The sequence below is a fragment of the Vespula pensylvanica genome, chromosome 8, assembly GCF_014466175.1.
Source record: "Vespula pensylvanica isolate Volc-1 chromosome 8, ASM1446617v1, whole genome shotgun sequence".
Classification (NCBI taxonomy): domain Eukaryota; kingdom Metazoa; phylum Arthropoda; class Insecta; order Hymenoptera; family Vespidae; genus Vespula; species Vespula pensylvanica.
The window spans coordinates 7297620-7324340 of NC_057692.1; the positions used below are offsets into that span (position 1 = coordinate 7297620).

At 36.0% G+C, this 26721-nt stretch overlaps 3 protein-coding genes across 3 annotated transcripts; 1 reads left to right on the plus strand and 2 right to left on the minus strand.

Annotated features, from left to right (window-relative positions):
* Window positions 1-12488: 12488 nt before the first annotated feature.
* Window positions 12489-15141, minus strand: LOC122631126 (arylalkylamine N-acetyltransferase 1-like). Its single transcript, XM_043816418.1, has 3 exons — window positions 14624-15141; window positions 14014-14513; window positions 12489-13770 (listed from the first exon to the last, which is right to left on the minus strand). The coding sequence occupies exons 1-3, from the start codon at window positions 14759-14761 to the stop codon at window positions 13581-13583; spliced, it is 828 nt and encodes a 275-aa protein (XP_043672353.1). The 5' UTR covers window positions 14762-15141; the 3' UTR covers window positions 12489-13580.
* A 1621-nt stretch (window positions 15142-16762) lies between these two features.
* On the minus strand, window positions 16763-18209 carry LOC122631084. The gene has a single exon (XM_043816322.1). The coding sequence runs from the start codon at window positions 17976-17978 to the stop codon at window positions 17064-17066; it is 915 nt and encodes a 304-aa protein (XP_043672257.1). The 5' UTR covers window positions 17979-18209; the 3' UTR covers window positions 16763-17063.
* A 968-nt stretch (window positions 18210-19177) lies between these two features.
* LOC122631160 (hornerin-like) lies at window positions 19178-26415 on the plus strand. The gene is made up of 7 exons (XM_043816483.1): window positions 19178-20192; window positions 20300-20769; window positions 21053-21107; window positions 21639-21902; window positions 22031-22999; window positions 25267-25351; window positions 25506-26415. The coding sequence occupies exons 1-7, from the start codon at window positions 19310-19312 to the stop codon at window positions 26413-26415; spliced, it is 3636 nt and encodes a 1211-aa protein (XP_043672418.1). The 5' UTR covers window positions 19178-19309.
* The last annotated feature ends 306 nt before the right edge of the window (window positions 26416-26721 follow it).

Here is a 26721-nt window from a genome sequence, read left to right on the forward strand (position 1 = left end):
CCCAATCCCATTATTTCTTCTTTTCTCGAAATATTTTTCTTTTCTTTCTTCGTTGTATTCAACGTCCTTCTCGATCACCAATGGGACACGTATAAACTCGCGTACGTAGGATCTGTGGAAACTTTTCTGTGGCTCCTTTTAATTCGTTCGGGGACTTCCTGCTTCGAGTTCACTTTCAACTTCGGTATCTCGCTTCGCGACTCTCTGTGTTATGAGGAAAATTAAACTTTATTCCCCTCGGTTCGATGCAAGATTCAAAGTGTACGAAATAAGGCGACGAGTATTCTACCTTTTTCATGAAATTTTAACCTAATTTAGAGTGAATTATGAAATTCTTGGTAAACTTCATTCTTCTGAAGATATTCTTATTCAATTTAACGTATCTCGACATGTACGTAAGTATTTTGTAATTTTTTCAATCAACTTCGAAACTTTTACTTATTGGAATTTTCCATTTTTACATTCTGGTTCTATTATCGATAAACCAAATCACTATTACCAATACGTTAGATTGAAAAAATATGCGGAATATCGATTATATTCGACGAACGAATTTGCAAATGAAATTTTATTAATCGCTACGGTGATTATTCTTCACTCTCTCTCTCTCTCTCTCTCTCTCTCTCTCTCTCTCTCTCTCTCTCTCTCTCTCTCTCTCTCTCTCTCTTTCCCTCTTTCTCTTTCTCTCTCTCTCTCTCTCTTCCTCTCTCTCTTTCACTCTTTGTGTCTTCCATTGTTCCCTGTCTTTCTCTTCCTTAAGCTTTATGTTATGTTGCAAATGAACGAGCACCAGAGATAAAAGCGCGTAGGCGTCCGACGTCCTTTGCCAGGAAACTCGTTGCTCATGCTACCAGCACTATTCGGTTTATTCAAAGGGCTCACTTCGACAAAGAATTATACATACTTTTATAAAATAGCGAATTTTTTTAACGACTACGATATATTCGATATATTTTTCATAAAGCGAAATATTTCTATTTATATCATTTTATATTATCGAATAATAATCTAATAGATTATTACAATTATTCGATTACGCTTTGATTATTTTCATCAATCTTTAAAACGATTATTAATTAACTAACGAAGACGAAAAACAAAAGCGAAGATAGATAACAAAGCTGAACGACCAATTCCAGTAAGCATCATCGAAAAGAATTCTATCTGACAGAAAGTAAATGTTGATGCGGTTAATTGACACTGCAGTAGTTCAAATTTAAGATCGAACGAGCCGTTCTCATTCATTGATTGAAATTCCATGATCTTAACTAAAAGGCAATTAACTTTTAATCGAGAAAGTTCGAGGTTAGCATCTCTTTGAACTCATCACCTTTCTCCCTTCTCTTATTCCTTTCTTTTCTCTTCCTCCTTCTTTTATTCACCCTCCAGATTTTCTCGATGAAATTTCTATCACTTAGCACAATTTGTACATTTAATCTTATTATTAAAGCAACTGATTTATAATGCGTATCTTTCAATCTAACAAATCTTGTTAATATCTCGCGATCTCTCAAATGTCTCTCCCTGTCTCCTTCTCTCTCTTTCTCTTTCTTCCTCTTTATTTCTGTTTCTCATTCTTTCTATTAGTTTTGATACTAATCGATATGATTTTTCTACGAAGCCCACTACAATATTACAAAATACGGACGTAATTTATAGAAGATTCATTTTCAGTATTATGGAAGATAGATAGTTCGAGTATATAATATAACAGAGAAATAATCTTTCATTTCGAAGTAAACATAATGGTTATATTCAATTTGGAATACAACTATATTTCATATTTCTAAAACGTTAATTTCCTGAAAATTTTGAAACGATTTAAAGATATTTTCATTATTAAAATCCGTCATTATCTATATTTTAACATATACAAATCCTTTTTAAGAGAAAGAAAGAGAGAGCACTGCCTTGTATTATATAGTATTTATATTATTCATTTTCTTAATAAAGAAACATATTATTTCAAATTAGGAATTATTAATATTTCAATAATTTCTAGTTCTCTTATGCAAAATTTTACGCAAGATCGGTTTCTCCGATAAAGATTCATCCTAGCGTAAGCATAATTAATGAAACAAACCTACAGAATTTCTCATGTCTCGATCCAAGCTGTACAACAGCCGGTAGCATGTAAGCGATGTATGCAAGTATTACCACGTCAAAGCTGTTAAATTACATTCTCATCGTAGACGCTACACGAGAATCATCCGCGTTCTTGTCACGACCTACTGCAAATGAAATTAATTATTCGTAATATATCAAAAGCGTATCAATCTGCAAATATTAATTAAAATTTAATTATTTCAATAATTCATAGTGTATTAGAAACATATTACGATGTCATTTCAAATTATAAAACGTTTAATATATATGCATAAAAATTAGAACACAGATTCTAAACAACTAGAATAGTCTAATACTTATCCACGTGAAATAACAACAAAAATTTCACGTAAATAAACGACAAAAATAGTATAAAAATGACGAAAGATTACTTTCAATAGTAATAGGAAAAAAGTTGAGAATATATTTTTCTCACGGTGTTATTTTATTCTCGGATGCTGCTGGAAATAGATTACGCTGGCATTTGGGAGACGAAGTATTGCGTTTCGCTGCATCAATGGAATTTCGAGTATTTTCAATTTTCGGAACAATGCCCTCACAAACTCACACATATACACACAACCAGCCGATAATGACGCACCAGTCAATTTCATGCCCGTAGGAAAAAGTTCCCTTTTAATCTACCTTACATTATCGTATTCGTATAGAGACAAATTTATTATGCATTGCAAATTTTTCTATGGATCATAAACACATTTCACAGTTGTATGAATGAGTATGCAATTATTTTGGCTGTTAAAAAAATATGACCTTTATTACATTATCCTAATAGCGATCACGCATAGTAAGAAATTAATACGTTAATATAATTTCTTTGCTTATGTCATAGAATAATAAAAAAGAAATCTCCTCCTATCAACATGAAATCGGTTTACTATTACAAATATCTGAAGAGATTATTGACGTTGATCATATTATTGATGTCAAAAACGTACACCGAAATATCTTTCAAATTCATTCTTAAAATAACCCGTGGTATATTTTTCTTCGAGAAATTGATTTGATATTGTTGAATTGTTATTGATTTTGTTATATAAAAATGCATGATCGAAGTATCTTTTAATAACGCATAGTTTGAAAAAGTGGTTTCGCTATTATTAAAGCACTTGAAGCATATCTTCCTTTAACCAGATCTTCTCGTTTCCTTTAAAATTTTTAATTTTGACGAATAACAATAAAAGTATTATCGTCATTAATATGTTCACATACTCCTAACTTTCCATTAATACGCCGTTTTTCTTCTTTATCTCATTATGTTTCATATATCATCTTTCTTCGTTTTCGTTAGATTTTCATGAATAAACCGAGCAACAATAAATTCGTCTAAAGATGAATCGAAATAATCAAGTACTCGAACGGATTTGCATACAACACACGGCTCGACCGTGTCTCGCTGGATAGTTGAGTCCTTTGAAAGGACTCCTGATTGCGTGTACCCAACCTACAGTCTCTCGAACAACGCGTTCGCTTTCGCGATCGTTAATAGACATTCGTATAGTATAGTATCACCAAGAACGAAAAGGCCGTCGGAAAGGGATTCAGTCGGGAAGGTTACAAGACGAGGAAGAGGAAGTCGGTTAAAGAGTGACCTTCGTCATCGCCATTAAAGCTTTCAACGAATTTACTTCCACAGCAGATTACAAGTGGATTTGTTTCCTCTAATTCGATGATCGTATTGATCATCTCTTACAAATTCGTACCGACGTCTAACTTACACAATTTCTACTCCACTTTTGCTCTATCCTCTTCAACCAATATTTCTCCTTTCTACTTTTTTCTACTTCTCCAGGCTTATATGTCGATCTTATTTACGAGCTTGATATATCTATAGATAATCATATGTAGGTACTTGTTTGCCCTGGAAGTAATCACTAAAGCTGGATTCTCCAAAGTCGATACTATCTATTTTAGTCTCTTTCTTATACCTATATTAATCTAAGTGCCCTACATACGATGATATGGAAGCTATAACCATCGATGTACGCGAATGTGTATGTGCTTACGTAGTTTGTTGATCTCGATTGAACTACTTTTTGTAAGACAATATATATCTGCTGCTCCATTCAGTAGACACTTTGAGAAAAAATTTATACGGAACTCGCGTTCGAGACACCTTGAAATCGTATTATTTTCCGTGAGAAAACGTGAGTAGATTTTTCTCCCGACACCAACCACTGTGTTTTCTTCGCGGCCATTCTTCTTATCTCTAAGATTTATTTTAATTCGTTCCTTGGTTCTTGCGCCTCATGAAGTCCGAGCACGCAGCTGTGGGATAATTGCGGATAGTGGACAAAGAGATTTTCGTGTGACTGTTCTAATCGTACCAACGCTTCTCGTGATTTTTTCGTTCTCTTTCTTTTCGTTTATTATACCAAAAATGTCACGTAAGAAAAAGACAAGAAAAATTCAACTACATATGCTGAAGGCTAAGCTCTTGTGTCCTAAAAAACCGAGCTAAAAATTTCACGTAATTACGTCTATTCTGCGAAAAAGAAGAAGCATTTCTTTCCCTATTTAATTTATAATATCGAGGAAGGATACGAGAGAAGACAATAGGAAAGGAGACGTCTGTTGATATCAAGGAGGAAGAAGCAAGAGAGAATATTGTCATTCCAATGGCGTCGTATTGCGCGTGTAATTGTCACGCAACTTTGAAAACGTATAGGATAGAAACGAGCGTGATATAAATCGAGCTGGAGAGATAGGCAGGAAAAATAAGAAGAAAGAGAGACGGAGAGAGAGAAAGAAAGAGAGAGAGGGAATGAATAAAATAAGGGAGGACTGGTGGAAGAAATCAAGAGACAGAAAAATAGACACCACCGACAGTGTGGAGTGGCGTGGATAGAGTGACTGAGGGAGAGAAGGCACTAAGATAGCGGAAAGGAAAGGGGCGGGGAGAAAAGAGGGCGAGGCTGGGACGAGAAGAAAGTATTTTCATTAAAGTACCGACGGTAACGGAAGGCGTATAAATAGCCCTTGACAAATATGCTTCGATGCTGGTAGTATGGAAGAAAGTTTCTCTCTCTCTTTCTCTCTCTCTCTTTCTCTCTCTCTCTCTCTCTCTCTCTCTCTCTTTCTCCTCTCCTCCTTCTTCTTCTTTCTATCCCTCTCCTCTACTTCCTCCAACCGGAAACTCGCGAAGTACCCGCTCGTAAATATTTGCCATTACATTAGCGCGAGAAAAGTGAATCCAGCATCGACTCCCGTAATTACATCCGTGTGGTACGATAGCTTAAGCGAGTTAAAAATTGATTTTTCCAAGTGTTACATTTTTATAGATTTTAACGTTGCTACGAATTAGAACGGAAACATCGAGGAATTGATGTACCATACCTATTATCGGAAAATGTAAATATATAAAACTACAAATAAGAAGTTTTTTGAACGTTTATGTGTATCTGCCTCGTATAAATCAATGCCGAGCATCGCATTGGAAAAACGACACAATAGAGAAAACAAACTTAGACTAAAGACATCGTTATACATTTTAGATACGTAGCCAATGTTTTGTGTCACGAAAGCCAATTAAGGCGAAGAATTAATGCCATTTCCAAAATGCCAACAAACGCGGCCCTCTGGAAACTCTCCAGAGTTATGCAAGCTCTGCCAAATGCGTTAAACTTCATTGATCCATAAATTATAATGCGAACACATTTAATCTTTATGGCGCTGACAAAAAATTTGAGAAAATATATGGTCGCTAATAGGTTGCCACGCCGTGATCAGTACTGTAACGAATTTTTGTTTATCGCTAAACATCCGTATATTTTATATGTTTTTCCATACTTTATTTCTCTTTTTATTAATACGAATAATGAATATTAATAACATAACGATCATAACTCGTTCGTGTCATAAATTTTTATTTAAAAAAGACTTTTCATTACGGCACGTAATCGCTATTTATCAACGATCAATTAAAATATAAATTTCGATGAAATCAGTATTTATCGTTTATCGAATCGTTTCCCTCGTTCCATTATAATTCTTTGTCATGCGATATAATCTGAACAATATTTTATTATGCTTAATCATGAAACAAATTCTTTGGTAAACGTAATTTAATATCTCTGATTATTTTTATCCGGATTAGTCCGCACATTTTTACCATGTCTTCACGCGTTTATCACGAAACATTGAAAAACGATTTGCGATATAAAATGAATGATTTATATAAAAACATGTACACATGGATAGAATTACATTACGTGTATATTAGGTGCTGTAAACAAAGTAAAAATGTTTAAAACAAGTAGTCCTTTGAATTTAAAATAACATGGTTAAAATAATGTATTTATCGTTCAATACCGCATAATATAATGTCTTATTGCCCTTTCCTATTTTAAATATCACATTGAACAAATTCATTCTAAAAGGTATATTTAATCGTTACAAGAAAATGAATAACATATTTGTGAGAATTATAACCATCGTTAATCATAAATATCACAATAATAAATAACAAGATAATAATAGTACATTGTTGGAGTAAGCAACAGAATGAAGGGATAGTAAAGATAGAAAAAGGCACAAAGGAACGATTAATGGAATATCTCGTTTGAAATTACGTCGGTGTGACTATGCGAATTTAAGCCACTGTAAAATCTTAATAGAGAAAGGGAGAGAAAGAAACAATGAAAGAGAAAAAGAGAGGAACGTTAATCGGACGTTTATAACGCACTGCCACAGCTGTCCGTATCGTGAGGTCTCATTTGAGACACCTGCATGAAGCTTGCAAGCTCACCGCACTTTGGACGTCTCGTGACACTCACATATATGTTTGAATATGTGTAAGAGAGAAAGAGATGTAACGGTTGCGCGACCATCACACTAGGCGATTACAGCACGCACAAGCGGGCACAAAGCCGAGGACGCGAGCTTTTCATCGTCGTTTCTGCTCCGCGGATTATGTTATCTCTCGAGCATGTGATATATCGCACACGGAAGCGTTCGGTGCAAACATAATAAACCGACGAACTGTACCGCTATTTATAGCAATGTACAGCCGCGTGCAAGTAAACGTTTGGAGAAATCAAACTAAAATAGATATAATTCTTATATGAGTACAAAGTTAAAAATTATATTTACTATGTAATATACTATAAAGTCTTTCAATGATAATGAGAAAAGTTCTAATAAGAAAACTGTCTCGATTATATCGGACAAATTGTATTCTACTACGATAATTTTTTTTTCAACGCAACAACGATCGTACTAATTTAATTTTCAGATGAGTTGACCGAGAATTTATTTATGAAACATTTATCAAAAGAAAAATCAAAAGAGAGTACTAAAGAAATTAACGTTCTTTCTCGTTTGTTTCTCTCTTTCCCATTATATTTTCCAAAAAGAAAAGCCGATGAATTTTCTCGTTATAAAAGATAACGATATAATTAAAAAACTTTAATAGAGATTTTACCAAGAGATAAAGAACAAACGTTTAAGAAACATTTTATTTTTTTTCTTGTGACTTATTATTCACTTAGATCGATGTAATTGCTAAATGAAAAATTGGAAGATTCTGTAAGATTCGATATCCGTAAAACGTGTTGGTTGAATATGAACAATCTAAAAACAATTTAAGTGTGACGTTGAACGCGTCTGTCACGTCTATACAATTCCGAGAATAGGAGCAAATTGATGTAATGGACTTTGCTGTTGCGGTTCGTACATCTCCAAACCCAATTTCGGTAGGCGAGGTGTTTTCGTATTTTTTTTCTTTCTCTATTTCTCTCTTCCATTTTATCTACTATTTCATCAGCTCTCCGCTCTTTTTCGTCCTTCGTGTTCCTGAATGTTTACACGAATAAATGTATGTATTTACTTTTTTTTGACATTATATAAACATCTCATCTTATTCGTTTGGAAAATTTTGTTTCCGTATAACATTAGGTATATATAAAATTATTAATACAAAAATATTACATAGATACATACACACACACATATGCAAAATCATTATATTTATGCCAAATATATATCAAATCATTAATCTTATTTTCTATTTCGAGTTAAAATTACTGGTAAATATTAATAATAATAATGATTATTTTTATTACATATATTTACATTCTAATGTTTAAATTCTAATACAAATTTATATCATAAATTCAATAAATAAAAACGAAGTAATAATAACGATTGCTTTCAAACGATACTGATAAAAATCGTGTCATACGACGAAAAGAAGATCCTGAAAATAAAAAGTCGTTCTCTATATAAATAACGACAACCTTGATTATCTCAAAAAAATATATTCACTGATGCAACTTGAAAGCGAATGGTCGGAATATGGCAAAGAGCTTAACATATCTAGTAGAACGGTAAAAAGAAAATGAAAGAAAGGGAGAAAAGAAAACTGGAAAAATATGATAGTAAAAACGAGAGAAAGAGAAGAAAACGGGTAAGAAGCTGGAACGAACAGAAATGTGTCACTATGTAATAATTTCGACGAATTTCATGATTACACACGTCCGTTCGTATGTACCTATTCGATGCGAGGGAGGAAATGGCGTCTCCGAAAGCGTTGTCGCCATACGCGAGTAATCAGACGCGTATATCTTTCATGTCGTCCTTGGAATTATTCTCAAAAGAATTTTTCAAAGCGTCGCAAAAGAGAACGAATAACGAATAAAACTATAAGAAAAAGTTCGAAAGAAGATAAAAAGAAAGCAAACGTAGAAAACAAAGTAAAGAAGATAATTGAAAAAGCAAAAGGACTGATTTACGATTTTTAATTAAAGTAATCGAAATCCTACGAAAGGAAATTGTGTAAAATTACCGTTGCCATTATCAAAGAGAATTTAAATTTTCAGAATTGTTGTCGGGGCTAGTCGCTCGTAAAAGGGTTGAAATTATCTGCTGACAAGAAAATTACCTGCGCTTCAGTAGAGATTGGCCGGACGAACTTCAGCCATCTGCAGCTGGTATGCAACAATCGGGCTGACTGCGTAGAACAACGTGAAACGGCAACATTCGTAAGAATGTTCCAAGACTATTCGTATTCTCCGAATTCACGCTCTCTCTAACTTCTTCTTCTAAAACTTCTTGCGCCTCTTTTCTAAAACTGCCTTGTATTTACGTGCACGGCTTGGATCGTCCTTGTCGTCTTTCGGAAAGAAAAGAATGAGGAAAAAGGAATAAAAGATAGAGGAAGATAGTAGGAAAGAAGAAAGGAAATAATAGAACAGAAGAAAAAGATAGCTAAAAGAGGTAGGTAGGTAGAAAGAGAAAAAGAGATCCATGTAGGAAAACGGAAACAGTCTTCGAGCACGAACCATAAGACAGCGAAATCCAATTCCATCGCCGGTTAGTGCGTTGTCCGTTGCACCTGGAGACACGTCCGACGAATCAACGAGGTTTATATCTTCGACGAAGTACAGGAAAAGAAAGAAAGAGAAAGATGGAAAGAAAATCGTAAGAGTAAGGTAGAACATTTATTCTTTTTTCTCGAAGCACGCTTTCTTGTTTCTGGAAAAAGCAACATGTTACTCAGATAAACCAAAGATTTCAGCCGAGCTTGTTATAAAATAAATAAATAAGTAAGTAAATATACCGTTTAAAATAATCAATTCGTTAATAAAATTGATAGAGCTCGGCAGAAAAGATATGTTTACGATTCTTGCTAATAAAAATTTTTCACTTGGAAGCCCTTTGAAATATAAAGAACGGAAAATGGCACGGTCTCGCAAAACGATGCACCGTCAGATGATATTTGAGAATTCTCTTTGCGCTCTATCTTAAGCGCTGCTCGTTGAGATACCGACCGAGAGTTAATTCGTTGATTTCATTACGCGGCTAATTTGACTGAAACTTGGACCGGTTTGAAGAGACCAAATTAAAGGTCCTCGACGTTCTTCAGTTTTAAGTGACGCTTAAAGTATGATTTTCATTAGTTATTTAACCTCAGTAAGTAATGTAATATTTGCTTTAAATGTTATCAAACTTTCATGAAGGTGCTTTAAAGATGTTATAAGTCAAGAACTATATAGATTTTTTTATTTAAATAGATACGATGATATACGAGCAAATTTCATTCGAATGTTCGTTAATTAAAGTCCAGTTTTAAATAGAAGAATTTCTCTTCACCACTTCTAATTCTATCTCGCAATTTCTCTACATGCATGATCACGAAATGTGGACCGAAAGAGAGAGGTATCCAGCTGATGGTAGATAAGGGCGGATGTCTCAACTCAAACTATTTCAATTCGGCAAACAATTCCCAATGTTAGACGGGAATTACTAGACGCGAACGCGTGTTCCTAGAAATGCACCGACGAACGCTTCGCACCGTGGGATTGGAATTATGCAGATTAAGCGCCTTAACAACGGCTTCTCAGATGCATCGTGATCCTTACTTCGTCCATTAAACTTCCATCGATGTATGTTTTTTGTTTACAAGAGAAGTAATATTTGTAGATAAAAATTAATATCATATGTATTTGTAAGAAGATAAAATTTATCTTACGAACGTCGGAATCGTAAGCAATAGGTTGAACTTTGTTGAAAATATAGTCAAAATATTAAATCGAATTGAAACGCTTACTAATTATATCAGATAAAACGAACGAGTCCTTTTGGTTTTCTACTTTTTGACGAGAGCTTTTGGTATTCTACTTTTTGACAAAGGCTAATGTAATTTGGCTTTAAAGTCGCTACATTTATGGTGTCTTTTGATATCTTTTCAATAGTTTTTAATAATATAAAGTAACAAAGATAAAAAGAGATCTCACGAAAAGTCTCGGTCGAAGAAGACATTTTTATCTATTGGTGACTATTCTATTGGTGACTATTCTATATTTTAATTAAAGTAAAAATGTTAAGTTTCTATGGATTTCTTAACAAGTTTAAATTATGAGCAAACAGAATTTAATAATCTTATTTCGAATAAAAGAATTGAGAATGTCTTTGTACGAGAGAAGAAATTATTTCTACATTTACAATCATTTCTACATTTAACATCATAGATTTTCAAATCAATGCTATGCTATTCTTGTGTGTTTCAATAATTGATACGAATAACATATTTATTTGTAGATAATTAATATATTGCGAGTAAAATATAAATCATGATAAAAAATGTACATTCTTATATAATACTTCAACTTTTATAAAAAGTAAGTTGAGATATATTAAAGATACATAATCAACATCATAGCGAATACTTACTTCAAAATTCATAGACGATACAATATATCTCCTCGTAGTTACACACACGTTTCCTTCATAAGAGTACCTGATGCAGGGGTTAGTAGGTATTAAATGCGTTTCCACTGTATGTCGAATCAAAATCAAATCGAGTTTGATACGTGGTCGGATGGCTGCGCCAAAGCAGCTAAGGCAGCTAAGGCGACGAGAGAATCCTCCAACCGAAACGACATCGCACTCTCCTAACTCACCTCGAAGTTTCTCAACTGTAATTCCGACTCGATAGTTGCCACGGTATTACGGAACTGCGCGTAGCTCTTCTAACTCCATTAATCATTACAGTTTCAAGATCGGCAGAAGGTTATTTTGAAAAACATATAGGTAAGAGAGGAAAGATTGGTAGGGTGTGGTTTGTAAACAAAGAAAGAGAGAGAGAGAAAGAAAGAGAGAGAGACACACAGCAATCGCGATGTTGTTGATGACTCACTATTTACTATATCTATCTTTTCTCTGAAGATCTTATGAATTTTGAATACCTTTGTATGATCGTACATCAACAAAAAATGTCATCCAAGTTATATGCCCAACGTTTTTATTTGACCTCGTGAAAATATACTCTTCAGCGTCTAGAATGAGACGTTGTCACACTGTTATATTGACCTAGATGATTTCTTAGAAATCTGTTGAAGGATAAAGGACTCGCTTCAACGTGGTGTTAATGAATTCCATATCGCAGCTTATCCTTTATCCTATCTGAATAGCGCTGACTCTTACATACATGAATTTTTAGTTCGAAGAGACGCCGTTGGTGGGTCGAATAAAGCACAAAAAAGATGTTTTACCGTCACGACGTTAAGTCTCCCGTATACGGGCATCTCTGTCCTATATAAATTCTCTGAACTGTTCTCGGCCACGGCAGCAGTTAGAAAATAGGTCAGTGCTGTCGTTTAAAGAAGATGGATCGATATCCTCTATCTTTTGAAGCGCGTATTTTGCAACGAACAGTTATAGACAGAGAACTACTTGTTGAATTTCATGCAACATTGAGTATCTTTGTACGTAAATCTAAAATAATATACGCCTTTTACTAAAATAATACTTAATGCTGTAGTAATGATTTCATACTTATTATGAATATATCATATAACTGACAATTATAAGTCGCATTTAACGTGTTTATCAAGCTTTAGTTCGTGTTTCGTAAATAGAATTCTTTTCTTTTAGCCACAAATACGTCAGAAACAATCTCCGTACGTTACACGGTACGTCCGATTCACACCATTCTCATACTCTTGCTTCTATAAATCCAAAACAGTTGACGAAATAAAAAATGAAAAGAACCGATACATAGGTAAGTACGTAGATAGGTATACTCGCAGAATTTACCCCGACGTCATTAATTTGCGTTTAAACTGCGTCTGAAGGTGGCCAGGAAGCGTTAGCCTGCCTCCTGAGCGAGTACGCGCACACACATCGTACGAAGGGTAAGGGTATTGTAATAAATCGTTGGCTTTAATGGATTTTAGTTAAGACCAAAGTAAAGACGACGTACACACTAGAGCACAGCGCGTACAGAATTTATCTCTAGTTGCACCGATGATGCATGCGAGCAACCCCCCTCGAACAACCCTCTCGTAAACACGCCCGTAGAGCCCCACTATTGCGGGCACTTCGCATTACCCCGATGTATTTCGCTCACGGCACAACAATTCCACTTTATCTTCGAGCCAAGAGAGCGCCGAAATATCCTTTTGAATTTATTCACCATGGATACTGACGAAAAGTATAACTTTTAAACTTACGCGTTTCATTCATTCTAAACACCTATTACATATACTTTACGATAACATCTCTCGATGAATTTTAATCTCCGTTGCTAGGTACGTTACGTTAAGAATTCATTCTGTAGAATAAATGTCATGATTTTGAGAAAGAATGGATAATGATGATAATTTAATAAAATAGAATAAGGGTAATAAAAGAGATATGTAGCTATTATTGTAAGTACTAAGTACTAAGACTGTATACATATTGAATTATGCAAAAACAAATTAATATTGATTAATACAATTAAATTACCCTTTACTTAGATTTATAAATACTTCAAATGAATAGAGCACGTTTTCAAATTAGTAGACAAGAATACAGGAAATATACATTTATCACGTCTTACCTAGCGAACAAGTTTATCTTTCGAAATATTACAAACAATATTGCAAACAATAAATCAGTGAGACAGTAAATAAAGAAGCTTAGATTATTTTTTAAAAGAGATTATTTCTTTCTCTTGTTTATCTTCGAGAGGATTACTTGTAACAATTTCTATATGGCAAATGGTATGCTTTAAGAAAGTTGACACGATCGATATAAACTTCGATTTCCGTATGAGGTTCTTGTATATGTTGGAATACCATTTCATCATTCTTGACGTATCGACAATAAGGTATCGTGCAGATTTTAGTCCATCCAAAACCTTCTGCGATTCTAGCTGTATATCTATGTAAAAGGATGTATATACAAAATACAAATACAATGTTTCAAGTTGGAAATAATAATTTTAATTAAAAAATTGAAAAGGAACGAGCGTTGAAATGAAAGGAACAAATCGATTTTGTTCTATTTTGGATGTATCGGTATTTCAATACCAGAAAAAATTGACGATTCGAAGAGAAATCGCCATTGTTCAATTTCTTTCTTTAAATGTTTCTGAAGTGATCGATATTACAGAGTCAGGCTCACCTGTTAGAACAGTCGATACGGAACAATCGATAACTACAATCTCGTGCAAGATACCAACTCTCTTCGATGAGTTTCTTAGCTATACCCATTCCACGATATTCTGGATCAACAGCCACATAGTTACACTCAAACACCTTGTGAACGCAATAACGATTCCAGACATCTGGTTTACGAGATTCGTAAGCGTAGAACTCTATCAGGTCGCGGACTAGACCTTCTTCCTCGCAACATCTCGCGTATTCCATAAGTTTTTTTGGTTCCCACGGACACGAACAAATATTTATAACAGCGCCGATTATGCAATGAAATGGATTCTCCGCGATTATCGTCATGCCGTTTCTAAGGTTTTCTCGAATGATCTTTACCATGGAAGGTGTCGGTGATACACTACAAAGCCCGATATTCACTATACTTGGTTCCTCTTTGAAGTATGTCTGGCACATGAAATTTATTACGTTGTCATAATCAACAGGCATTGCCAAACGAGTAATATAAGTTGGCTGAAATAGAGATTATTGTTATCGAGGATTAGCATTATTAAAGTTAAATCAAAGAAAATAGAATAGCTCGTTTAAATTATTTTAACTTTATTCGTTTAAATATTACTCACAGGACAAATGCATGCTGTATCCTTTTCCGAAGCATTAAAACGAGATTGCAAATATCGAAGTTTTTCGATACTACGAAAAAGTTTGACGTCTTGGAAAGTTTTAGTATTGGCGATTAATCTTGAAAGCAACGATACCATGTTTCTCTATATTTCATCGTCGATCTGCCGTGAAAATCGTTCGCTTCGTGAAATAATGCGTAAATAAAAAATAGGGATTGCTCGTGCGCACGTCGCTAAATATATTTATCGACTAAAATGCCGATAGACAGCGTATATAAAACAAATACCGGAGCTATACGTGTGAACGTGGTTTACCGATCGTCGACTGTAGCCATACTTCGATCTGCAGCCAAAATCGCATAGGTTAAACTTTTCACGAAGTAATCTGAAGTGTTTTAAAATTGATAAGATATGCCATCTCTTATAATTAAATTTTATACGTAATAAACATATATATTATATATAATATTCGTTGGAAATTAATGACATTTCAATACGAAAATACGATTGTTAATAGAATAAAATGAATATTAATACAAACAATACGATATCGCAAAACACTATGATACTTGCTATTTTTTTTCGATTATTTCTACGATGGATATGTAGTTTATGTGAGTGTCCGTGAGATAATAAACTTTCGTATGAAAGTGATCGAATCCTCGACATCGCTCGTTCTCGTGAAATCGTACGAACACTTCTCGACCCTGTTATTCTCGGATAAAACGAATAAAAAGAAGAGAGAGATAGCGAAAAACGGCACATGGAATGCTCACCTCCTCCCTCTCGTTCTCCTTCTTCTCCTCCCCTTCACCACCCAGACTTGCTCGGAGAAAGATTAACGTAAGATAAATTGCGTTTCTTTCGGAAATCGAAGGATTCGTTTGAAACGACGTGATCGAAAGGATTCCAACGTGTTTCTAGTTTGTTCTTTTTCTACAACTGATACAGTCGTTTTGCGATAATTTCTTGCACCAGTATCGTACTTCTTACTTAATAATCTCAATAAAAATAAATAGTTCGAGAAAATGTCATTAAATATCAGAGAAAATGTTAAGGCGATCTATTCCGAGCTGAGACGAATTATTTTTATTGAAAATTACTCAATACATAACGTTTTCTAAAAAATTATTGAAGTTCACACGTTAAAGAATATCTTTTCTGAAAACGAATTTAGCAGAAACATTAGCCATGAAAGCAAAAGAACATTAGCAGGCTCATCTTTATCATATTTTTATTCAACGCTTGAAGATTAAGGTTTAAAGCCACACTTGCTTACCCGTTGTCGTCGTAGAACGTGCACGAGCGTCCTCTCAGTATCTGCAAAGGCGGACGATAATTCAGGTACGGCTCTATTCATTCATAGCCGTTGTGCCAAGTGATATGGCTGGCAGCAGTCTGCAGACTGGCGCACCTGATTTATGTATTCCAAACGCGTTCCACAACCTACGATGCACGCTCATCCATGCACACAAACAAACATACACGCGTATACATAAACACGTGGACCTACTCATAAGCGTGCATGCATACACATAGATTGGGAAAAGGAGGAGGAAAGGGAGGAGTGTGTTCGGGGTTGCTGCGGCTTATTGTTGATGAATGCACGGAACCCGAGCTCACTGAGCCACGAAGGGAATGGTACCTCAGCTATCCTCGTCCTAGTCAAAATACAGGAGGATGCGCGTGTGTACGTGGGCGCGCTCGCGCGTGTTACCTGCCTGAAAAGCTGCCTCCTCCTCCTTCAACCCCTCCTTTCTCGTCCAAGCGAGCGACGCATCAATTATCACCTTTTATTCGCGTCCCAGCTAACCGCGACGAAAAATCACGATTTATTGCGGCAACAATGGCGAACATTATTAATATCCATTAATCAACGTAACCATCGTCGGCAAATCACGTTGTTCACCGTGGGAAACCTAGTCGGGGGTTGCTCCGTGGTCGTTATCAAGGAACAGGACAATGCGTCAAGATGAACCTGCAATCCGATCGAGGTATTGTCCCCTTGGGAATGTATCGATTATCGATACGATTCTACTGTGCTCTTGATTTTATTTTACACCTGCAACGTAACCCCTTAGAAATCGATACGTCAAAGCAAATTTGTCAAAAGGAAGAGACATGGTTACAATATCTTTCTAATCTTTGTACGTACAATATATGTATTCTCTATATACATTCTAATCGTTTACAATATAGGTAAATGCTATAAAATACATTTTTCGAAACTTTCGCTATTGAACGAGAAGAATTAGAACATATTTTTTAAAGATTTATCGTTTCATTAATCAAGATATAAATGTTGTCTAGCACTGTGCAATAAATAAATAGGAATCTCTTCGATAATCAATAATACGTGAGCCTACGGTTTAATCATGCATAATCAACAATAATCGAATACACTTTATTAAAATGCATCCACGTCCATTAAAGAATACTTTTAACCCTCAACAAGTCCTGCTTTTTTAATGAATTCGTCGAAATTATGGAAGAAGCCATCGTAGCCTTGCGCAGCAACATGACCTTGGGCTTCTTCATTGACCCGAGACTTCTTCGATTCTCCTTCTTTTTTGGCTTCGGCCAAGTCGAAGGCTGAATCGTGACTTAAGCCCTTCTTATAGGAACGTTCAAGAGAACCATGTTTCTCGCCGTATCTTCCATGTTTCTTGAAGTGTCCACCTTGATGACCGTTGTCATAAAAGTCAGCATCTTTTTTGTATTCGTCTTTATGATAAACATTGTGAAAGCCAGCAGCGTTATGACCTTTATTGCGATTACCTTCAATCTCATAGCTTCCACCTTTTTCGTCAAATGACTGATCCTTTCGCCCACTAAAATTGTTTTTGATCACGGTATGTGCTTTTTTCTTGCCAGCCGCTTCAGCATAATCTTTCTTCTGTTTCTCTTTCTCTTCCTCACCCTTCAAGCTCTTTTCAAATTCAACCGTTTTCTTACGACCCTTCTCATTCTTTACTCCTTGAGACGCTTGATTTGAAAACACGTATCTAGTAGCCTCCGAACCGGTAGCCATTACCTGCGGTTCACGAAGAACAAGTTCCATGTGATCTACGCCGGGTGGTATAACACCTTTGTAATTAGGTGGTAACATTTCTGCGTCCGGTTCCAAAATTAAGGGTTCCTTTGTATCTTTTTTATCCATTGGCTCAACATCGAAATCTTCCAGACCTCTGTCCGCATCAACAAACTTAGGTGGTGACAAATCTTTGATGATATAATCGGTAGAAAAAGCTTCGAGATCGGATCGTGTTTGGTCACTTTTGTTCACCGGATATGTTGAAACGCGAACAATGGCGCCGCAGAGAACGTACCACCACAACCCCCGCACGTTTTTCATTCTCCTTTCTCTATGTCTACACCTGACGTGTCTAGTTTATCGCGTTTGAGATAAAACAGAAGGTTCTACTTTTTTCTTTCTCTTTCTCGAGCGGTCGCGATTAGGGAAAACGCAACGTCAACGTGACTAGGTGTTTTTTTCTTTCTCCCTCCCTCTCTCTCTTTCCCTTTCTCTCTTTCTTTATCTCTCTTTATCTTTCTCCCTCTCCTCTCTATCTCCCTCTCTCTCTCTCTCTCTCTCTCTCTCTCTCTCTCTCTCTCTCTCTCTATCTCTATCTGTGTAGTTTTGTTTCTTCTTTTTCTTATATCGCGTTAAGTGTACTCGCGGCGTTTCGTTTCTCGCGTTGAAATAAACTGTAATCACTGTGCCATGTGGCGAGCTCTTTTATATCTCCTGACCGATCGCCGGAACGCCCGCGCTCGATTGGCTCTTGCCCAGAACTGGTCGAATACATCTGGAAGGACGGTACTTCTCGAGACTAGTGATGCTGTGGACGAACTTCGTTTTCACCGATTTTGCGCGACCTCACCGAGATGTCTCTCTGTTGCCGGCACACTCTTCTCAAGGTCGCCCCACTTTGCTCGATCCGTTGAAAGTCGGACAGTTTCGTTCTACTATTCTCCAATACCGCCCCTACTCTCGAAAAAGAGAAGCTCACAATCCCACACGGGCTTCATTGTATCCATTTGAGCTTTTAATCCAATTCAGTCTTGACATGTTATATTTATTATTTTATTTTCCAGTTCGAAAAAAAACTTATGACACATTTTTTATAAATGTATATCGATCTATAAGTATCATCAACAATACATAAATAATATCAGAATGCTGGGTTATAAAAATTCTCGAAGAAATATCATTGAATGCAAGCTCAAAATATCTCACAGAATCGTTCATCCGTAGAAAATAGTCCTCGATCAATACAAAAACGTGAAAGAATATTATTGTCCCGCCGCGTTGAGTCCAGTGTGACTAAAAAAGTATAACTATTTCTTCTCGAAATAATTTAAATATTCTAATAACAACAGTATGCCATATTCTAACCCAGTCGAAATTTTAATATCTTGCCGAACTATGTTGCGCAAGTCTAACCAATTCACAATAACGGTCACGGTAGGGTAATTATATTATCAATAAAGCTTTGTATTTGAATTTGATTTGCTGACCATGAGATATTTACATAGAAAGGAATGAGAACGTCTATCTTGATTGAACGACCTTTGTTACCAACGCGCATATAAAAGCTAGACCAGTTACTAACATGGGTGTCAGAGTAAGCAAGTCCACCTTCGACTACACCTGTCAATTCTCGATTTTGTTCTGTGTTCATTATGATCGCGATCGCAACGATTCTTGTATTGATCTTGATCGGATTCAACTATGGATCACCAACGAAAATGGAAAGGATGACAATCTCGAAAACGAGTATGGCCGACCTTGAGTCTTCTGCTACGGGTTACACGTACAAGCAAGAACAAGACTATCCCGTGACCTACGTACATTACACCAATTATGGGAACGGACGTTACTACGATACACCATTGCATTATGTCGTCCATGGTAGTAGTGTGGGTACTGTTGCACCTGTTGCTGTATCGGTTCCTCGAACGGTGGGTCTCTACGAAAAGCCTGTAATCGCTTATGCGAACGCAGGGCAGAAGCCGAGTTTCTACGTGCAACAACAATTGCCTTACGTAAAGACGAGTAACGATCACGTGGCAGGGCACGGTGTCTACATTGTTTCACGAAAACCTTTGGCACCTTATTACGTGCCTATGAGTAATGAAAAGGTAGAAGTAGAAGATGGTAATCAAGATCATACCGACGAGAAGAGTAAGAAAGAAAATGACGATGAAAAGCAAGAGTATAACGATGAACACGAAGACGATGATGATGACGATGAGGACGATGATGACGCCGGCAGTGGATATAACGATGCTCGTGAAACTCATTATTCCTCGTTTCCATCGAAAGGATTAAAGTATGTTCATCTGGGACATCCTCAAAAAAATATTGTAGAATTATATGATAAAGATCAAGGTGATTTTGTTAATTTCAAAGCTGACGATGGATCTTTCCTTAAAACTGAATCAGGCAAACAATATTCCGACGAAGAGCATTCGTCTTACGGGGAAAAGGGTGATAATGATCACAACAGCTATGACGAATTTGACAAAGGGCAGAAAAAAGTTTATGATTCGGCCGAAAAAACTGGTTTGTATTTTGTTTCCAAAGAACAGAACAATATTCTTATACAGAGTTATAAATAAAACTTCTATTTTGCAATAGATGGTTTACTTCTATGCATTTTGTTTTTCTAGGTGACTACAATCTAGAGAGTGGTCACAAAAAAGAACACATCGATACATCCAATGCCTATGGTCAACACGATGACTTGGAAAAGGGTGAAGAAGGTGCTAAGCATGAACACAGTTCGTATCATAAAAAAGGAGGAAAGACTAATGGTTTTCACAAAGTCTATCATAAAGACGAATATAAAAAGAACACGGACTTTTACGATGAAAACCACAAAGACGGGCAGTTTAGTAAACACTTTGCCTTCGACCAGCATCATAATGCAAAAGAGGGCGATTTTAAAAAAGGTTCTCATCACGATTCTGGCTTCGATCATAGGGATAAGATGAAGAAAGATGATTTCCATAAGGGTCACGACATTAGTCACAATCAAGGACACCACTCCAAAAAGAGTGAAGATTCTTATCATAAAGATTACTCTGATTATTTGAAAAAAGATGGAAAACAAGCAGAAAAGAAACATGGACATTCTAAAGTTTATGACGATCATTGATAGATAACATAAATATTTATATAATGTACTTATTTTGCTGTTACTATTGTGAGACATATATTTGAAATAATAAATAAATTTGTATGTAACATTTGATATCGTAAAATTTTTCACTTCATACTGTGTAATTTTGTGATTACACCACAAAAATATATCCATGCTGTTTATATGTCCCACATATTCAAAAATGAATATAATCTAAACGTGATAAAATGTATTCGAATGTACAATGTATTATACATGACTAACAAATACATCACCATAGAGTATTGTCAGTCATAGCTCACATTTTTGTAATGCTTTGTCGATACTTATAACACGTGAATTTCGTAGTATTGCCAGACTAACCCTCTTTTAAGGTATTCATCGATCAATTAGCGTAGCACCGAAGTGAGTAACTGTCAAGTAAGACAGTGATGTAATACCGGCTGTTGTGCATTCCCGCGGCATTCTACTTTCTAAATTAGAATAGTTCGTGCTCCGGATTAAAAACAAAACAGTGAAGCGTATACCGATCGAAACTAATTCTTTGAGATAATGTTGCGTTACGATCAATAAATCGAGCTCTACCATCGAAATAACGGATATACGATTTATTTTCGAAATTTAAAAGGAAATATGGTCTGATAAAACAATCTGCATAATTTTACGTATCGTCTTTGTTACTAATCATTACAAATGATGTATCCTATAAAAGAGTCGTCAGATCAAATATATATAATCAGATATACGTGATTCGAACTCCCGAAGTTCTATCTTAAAGCATTTAAAATAACATAAAATCACATTAACGATTATGAAACTAAACGTTTATTATATCGTGAGTGTAATATGTTTGTTGGTATGCGAAGGAATCGAGGTGAAGGAACCCGAAAAAATAAAAAATAATTCGAAAAAATCAATAGTGAAAGATATGGAAACGTCAAGCAGCGAATACGCGTTTAATAGAAGAGGAAATGAGTTTAAACGATACGACACAATTGGTCACCATGGAACAGATGAATTTGCACCTTTTATTAAAGGCGATGGATTTGGAAATTCCAATTTAAATGTGGCTAACTCGATTTACGGATTCAATTATCCAACCACATATAAAATTAGAAATATTGGTAAAGGTATTGGTTAGAATCTCTTTTTAATAAATATCTTGTAATCGTTGGAGTTATTTAACAACTATAATAAAATTGGATGGTATCATTTTAATCATAGTAATCACTATGGATTATACGTATATTTGCATCAGGTACCCTCGGTATGGAATCGAGTTTACGACGTTTAGGTGGACAGGATAGTAGCCTTGGCAACATCGAAGGATTCGATTACGATGGAAGCGATGGATTTCGCATTAAAGGAAGCCTCACTCGCTCTCAATATTATGGTTTACCAAGACATGCAGAAAATTATAAACTTTCGAGAAACAAACTGGGTCTTGGTGATACGAATATCAGACTGCATTCTAATTTAGGTACTGACAATTTAAGGAAATCGATAGGAATACAAAATGTTCCATACGGTAATATTTTGGAAAATGATCTTCTCACCGATAACATCGTTATACCCTATAAATTGAATTTAGGTGATGGATTTAAGAACGGAATTATTGATGACAAATATAATTTCGCTATTGGCGATATTTCGAGATATCAGGACGAAGAAAAGACTGAGGCAGTCGAAAAGCTCGGCAACACATATGAAGTAACCGAAGATTTTGATAAAGACGAAAAGGAAGCTATCGGAAAATCTCATCTCTTTGGATATCAAGAAGACTTTGCAGAAACTAAAAAAGACGAGGAGGAAGAAGATTTGAAATACGGTAAAAATGAATCTGCTGCAAAGGAACTGTCGAGCGAAAGTCATGGAAAAAACGAGAGTCATAAAAAAGGTCACAAAACGTCAGGGTTTCATAACGTTTACCACAAGGACGAATACAAAAAGGACACGTCCTTTTATGACAACGAGCATGTCGACGAACACGAAGAAAGTTATGGCTCGGAGAACAGCGAACACGAAGAAGCAGAAGGTGAACAAAAGAACATCAAAAAGTTGGATGCAGGTTACCAAGAGAACGAACACGCACAAAAGAAAATATTTCTCAATGGTCATCAATACGGTACTGCTCAAGGACACGACAGGGAAGCTAGCGGAAAAGAGCATTACGTCGAGAATGCTGCATTTTTAAAGAAAGATGAACAAAGTGCAGCGAAAGTGAAAGGTGATTCATTGTACTTAAAAAAGCATTATTGAATTATTGCCAAGGAGCTTCTTTCTTCTCGACTTTATTTCTCGATTATTTCGTTTGACATCTATTCTTGTAGAATCTATCACTAATCTGCAGAATTACTAAATTTTTTAATAACTTGGGATTCAATATGTAGAATAAGATATTTGTAAATACAATAAAATTAAGTCGATTTTAAATAGTTTTATTTTCTTGTTTCAATGATCGTTGATTAACTTCTTCTTTGAACATATATAAAAACTAAAACAAATAGTGTGAAAGTAACGATATTTATCAATTTAATGATTACATCAAAATCGTACGTACTTGTACGGCTATATTACTTAATACTCAAGGAAGGGATAAATGACTATATAAAATTATTTTTATTTCGAAATGAAAGCTTGATGAGTGACCTCCTTTTTTTCTGTTCATAACTTCAAAATAGAAAGCGTGACTGCCATGACCAAATATTCGAAAATGCTGCTGGTGCAGCGGAAAAAAAAATAACCAGGGAATTTGATAAAGAACGTTCATTGAAATTTTCGTACGCTGTATATTTCGATCGTTACTCGTGGATTCGATTTTGACGTTCTATGTATATACGTAGGAAAATATTTATTTTGTAATTTATAATTATAAAAATAACGTACGAGTAAAAACAAACGTAATGCAACAAGGAACGATAATTGTGATTGTTTCAATTCAATGTCCATCTTTAAAGCCCCATTTCTTGTGATCCTCGTGATCACCTTTTTTACCATGTTTAGAATGATGTTGATAATGTTCGTCATGTCCACCTTCACCCTTGTGACCCTTTTCATCGTGATGATGATGTCCCTTCTCATAGTGACCTTTTTTCCCATATTTATCCTCATGATGACCGGAATCATGATGACCTTTCTTGAAGTGACCGCCCTTTTTATGTTCATGCTCGTGATGATGACCACCGTGATCCTCGTGATGGCCAGACTCATGATGCTCGTCGAAGAATTCTTTATCTTTTTTAAATTCATCTAATTTATGAACTCCGTGATGCCCCTTGGTACTATGTCCCTTGCCGTAATGGCCTTTCTCATGAAATTTATGGCCCTTCTCTCCCTTTTCACCTTTATGATGCTCGGCGTAGTAACCATCGTCATGATGATGATGCTTCTTGTGTCCTTCATCCTCGTGATAGTGTCCCGAGTGTCCCTCTTTGTCGTGGTGTCCCTTATCACCCTTTTCGTGATGATGTTCACCCTTATAGCCCTTGTCGCCCTTTTCACCGTGCTTGCTATAATGATCGGAAAAATGCTCTTCACCACCACCTTTTTCTTCGTGATGACCAGATGCAGCTACTTCCAAATCCGACAGATCTGTCGTAACTCTTCGACTTTCAACCAGAATTGAGTGAGCGATTGAAATCGCTACGAGACAAATCACCAAAGCGAAACACCTCATCGTATCAACTAAATATACTCGTCAACACCCACCGTGACCCTTTCGCTTCAACGCTGCGGTCGGTGTGATAAAGCCACGCGCTACTCTCTTATTATATACAGGACGGAGAATAATCGGCGATATTAGGGAAGCAATACCTCCTTTTCTTGGCTGATTAGTTCGTTGCGAAAGTTATGTCTTTTTAACCTGCTTAAATCGTAATATCGACTTCAAGCGGTTCGTTGATCGTGAACGTTATGTAATCTTGATCGAAATCGTCGCCACGCTTGCACAAATGTGCTTCAGACGTCTTTTAATCCAAGATTTTCTCTTCTTGTTCGATCTCGAACTTCCACCACTACTTTCTTCCTCTTCCGAAGTGACTTAGCATATTTCGTGTGAACATTAAAATGTATTAATATTAAAATTCAATCTACCTGATTGCCAATCGTTAATCTTATCTAATTATAAAGTTATGGAATAAATAATACTTTAATTGCTAACAAAAATAAGATCTTTTATGGTAAAAAGGTGATAAAATTCTAAGGTAAGTTTCTCAAAAAATCATTGCAAAATCGAAGTATTACAGATAAAAACAACTTAATTATTGCAAGTACATTTTATTCACAAACGTACAAAAAAAAAAGACAATACTGAATTTACCGTATTGAAAAGTTATACTTTCCTTCGGAAATGTATTTTTTCTATCCTATTTTTCAAAATACTTACCATTAAACCATGAAGTACAAACCTTTGATGTACTTACGTGATAAAGGACAGTGTAACAATATCATAAGAAATAAAAGTTACAAGTTAAAGCTTATATCTTATTCTTTTAGTACCTTCAATGGTTCCTTGTATTCATATCTCAAACTTGGTTTTGACCAAACAAAATAAAGAAGTATTCTACGAAAAGCTTCAAAAGTACTTACGTTAGAAAGCACGTTCGCTGATAGCGCTGGATAGTAAAAGAGAAGATTTACGAAACGCGAAACCCGCTTTGTGGACAAGTCGATGAGAAAGAACGAAAGTGATTACGTACGAATCCAAGAGCGGAGCAACAAGTATATAAGCTTAGGTGTGGTGAAGCTTGGTCAGTCGATCGTACTCGTTGGTCCGTCAAAGTACCAACAATGGCTTACTACGTGTCTCGGATATGTCTGACTTTCTTTCTCCTCTATGCGATTGTCGATTTCTCATCGGCAAAGAAGGTGAGAGACGAACGAGATCTAGAAGTAGCTGCTAGCCATCATCACGGAGGTGGTGGTGGTGGCGGTGGTGGCGGTGGCGGCGGTGGCGGAGGTCATCATCACGAGTCTGGTGGAGGCCATGAGCACCATGGACATCATCACGAAGAGCATGGAGAGAAAGGGGACAAAGGTTACAAGGGTTATCACCATCACGAGAAAGGCGATCATGGCCATTATGGTAAAGAACATCACGAGGGACATCATGGCGAACACGGTGGACATAAGAAGGGACATCACGAAGAGGACGAACATCACGGTCATCATCACGAGCACGAACATGGCCACAAGGGCTCTAAATTCGGTCATTCGAAAGGTCACAAGAAAGGAGAGAAAACTCATGGGTATCATCACAAAGCCCACAAAGATGAATATCATAAAGAACATAAGTTCTACGACGATTATCACAAAGGCGGACACCATGAGAAACATGGATCCCATCATGGACATCACGGAAGCAAAGAGGGACATCATAAGAAGGGTGGACATCACCACTCCGGTCATCACGAGGATCATCATGGAAAGAAGGGCCACCACGACAAAGGACACTTTGATGAGGATCACAAGGGACATCATGGAAAGCATGGCCATGAGGAACACTATCATCATCACGAAGATTATGGGAAGAAGGGCGAACATCACGGAGGGAAATCTCACGGATTCTCGAGCGGTGGTGGTCACGGAGGTGGCGGCGGTGGCGGCGGCGGCGGCGGTGGTGGTCACGGCGGCTACCATCGCTAATTATTATCGCAACAAGTTCATTCTATTGTAATTCGAACGTTGTTGAATCGTTAATATTTGTTTTCTCGTTGATTATTTTTAAACTCTCTTTAATCCCTAATCGATCGAAATTGTTAATTTTAATAATTAAAATATATAAGAATTACAAATCGTATCGCATATCTTTCTCTTGATAAATTTCCGACCCAATTTTATATACACTCCTATGATCCTTAATTTCAGTATAAATTTTATAAATGATAATTATTATTCTATTTAAATAAAAGAACTTATTGATTAAATTATGAGCTTTATATTTCCTAAACT

Excerpts from the sequence above, each read along its gene's own strand:
- LOC122631126 (XM_043816418.1), bottom strand. The coding sequence starts at position 14,761 with ATGGTATCGTTGCTTTCAAGATTAATCGCCAATACTAAAACTTTCCAA. Across the intron at positions 14,514-14,623 it reads ATACAGCATGCATTTGTCCT|CCAACTTATATTACTCGTTT; the intron begins GTGAGTAATATT and ends TCTCTATTTCAG. Across the intron at positions 13,771-14,013 it reads CGTATCGACTGTTCTAACAG|ATATACAGCTAGAATCGCAG; the intron begins GTGAGCCTGACT and ends CCTTTTACATAG.
- LOC122631084 (XM_043816322.1), bottom strand. The coding sequence starts at position 17,978 with ATGAAAAACGTGCGGGGGTTGTGGTGGTACGTTCTCTGCGGCGCCATT.
- LOC122631160 (XM_043816483.1), top strand. The coding sequence starts at position 19,310 with ATGATCGCGATCGCAACGATTCTTGTATTGATCTTGATCGGATTCAAC. Across the intron at positions 20,193-20,299 it reads TGATTCGGCCGAAAAAACTG|GTGACTACAATCTAGAGAGT; the intron begins GTTTGTATTTTG and ends TTGTTTTTCTAG. Across the intron at positions 23,000-25,266 it reads AAGTGCAGCGAAAGTGAAAG|TACCTTCAATGGTTCCTTGT; the intron begins GTGATTCATTGT and ends TTATTCTTTTAG.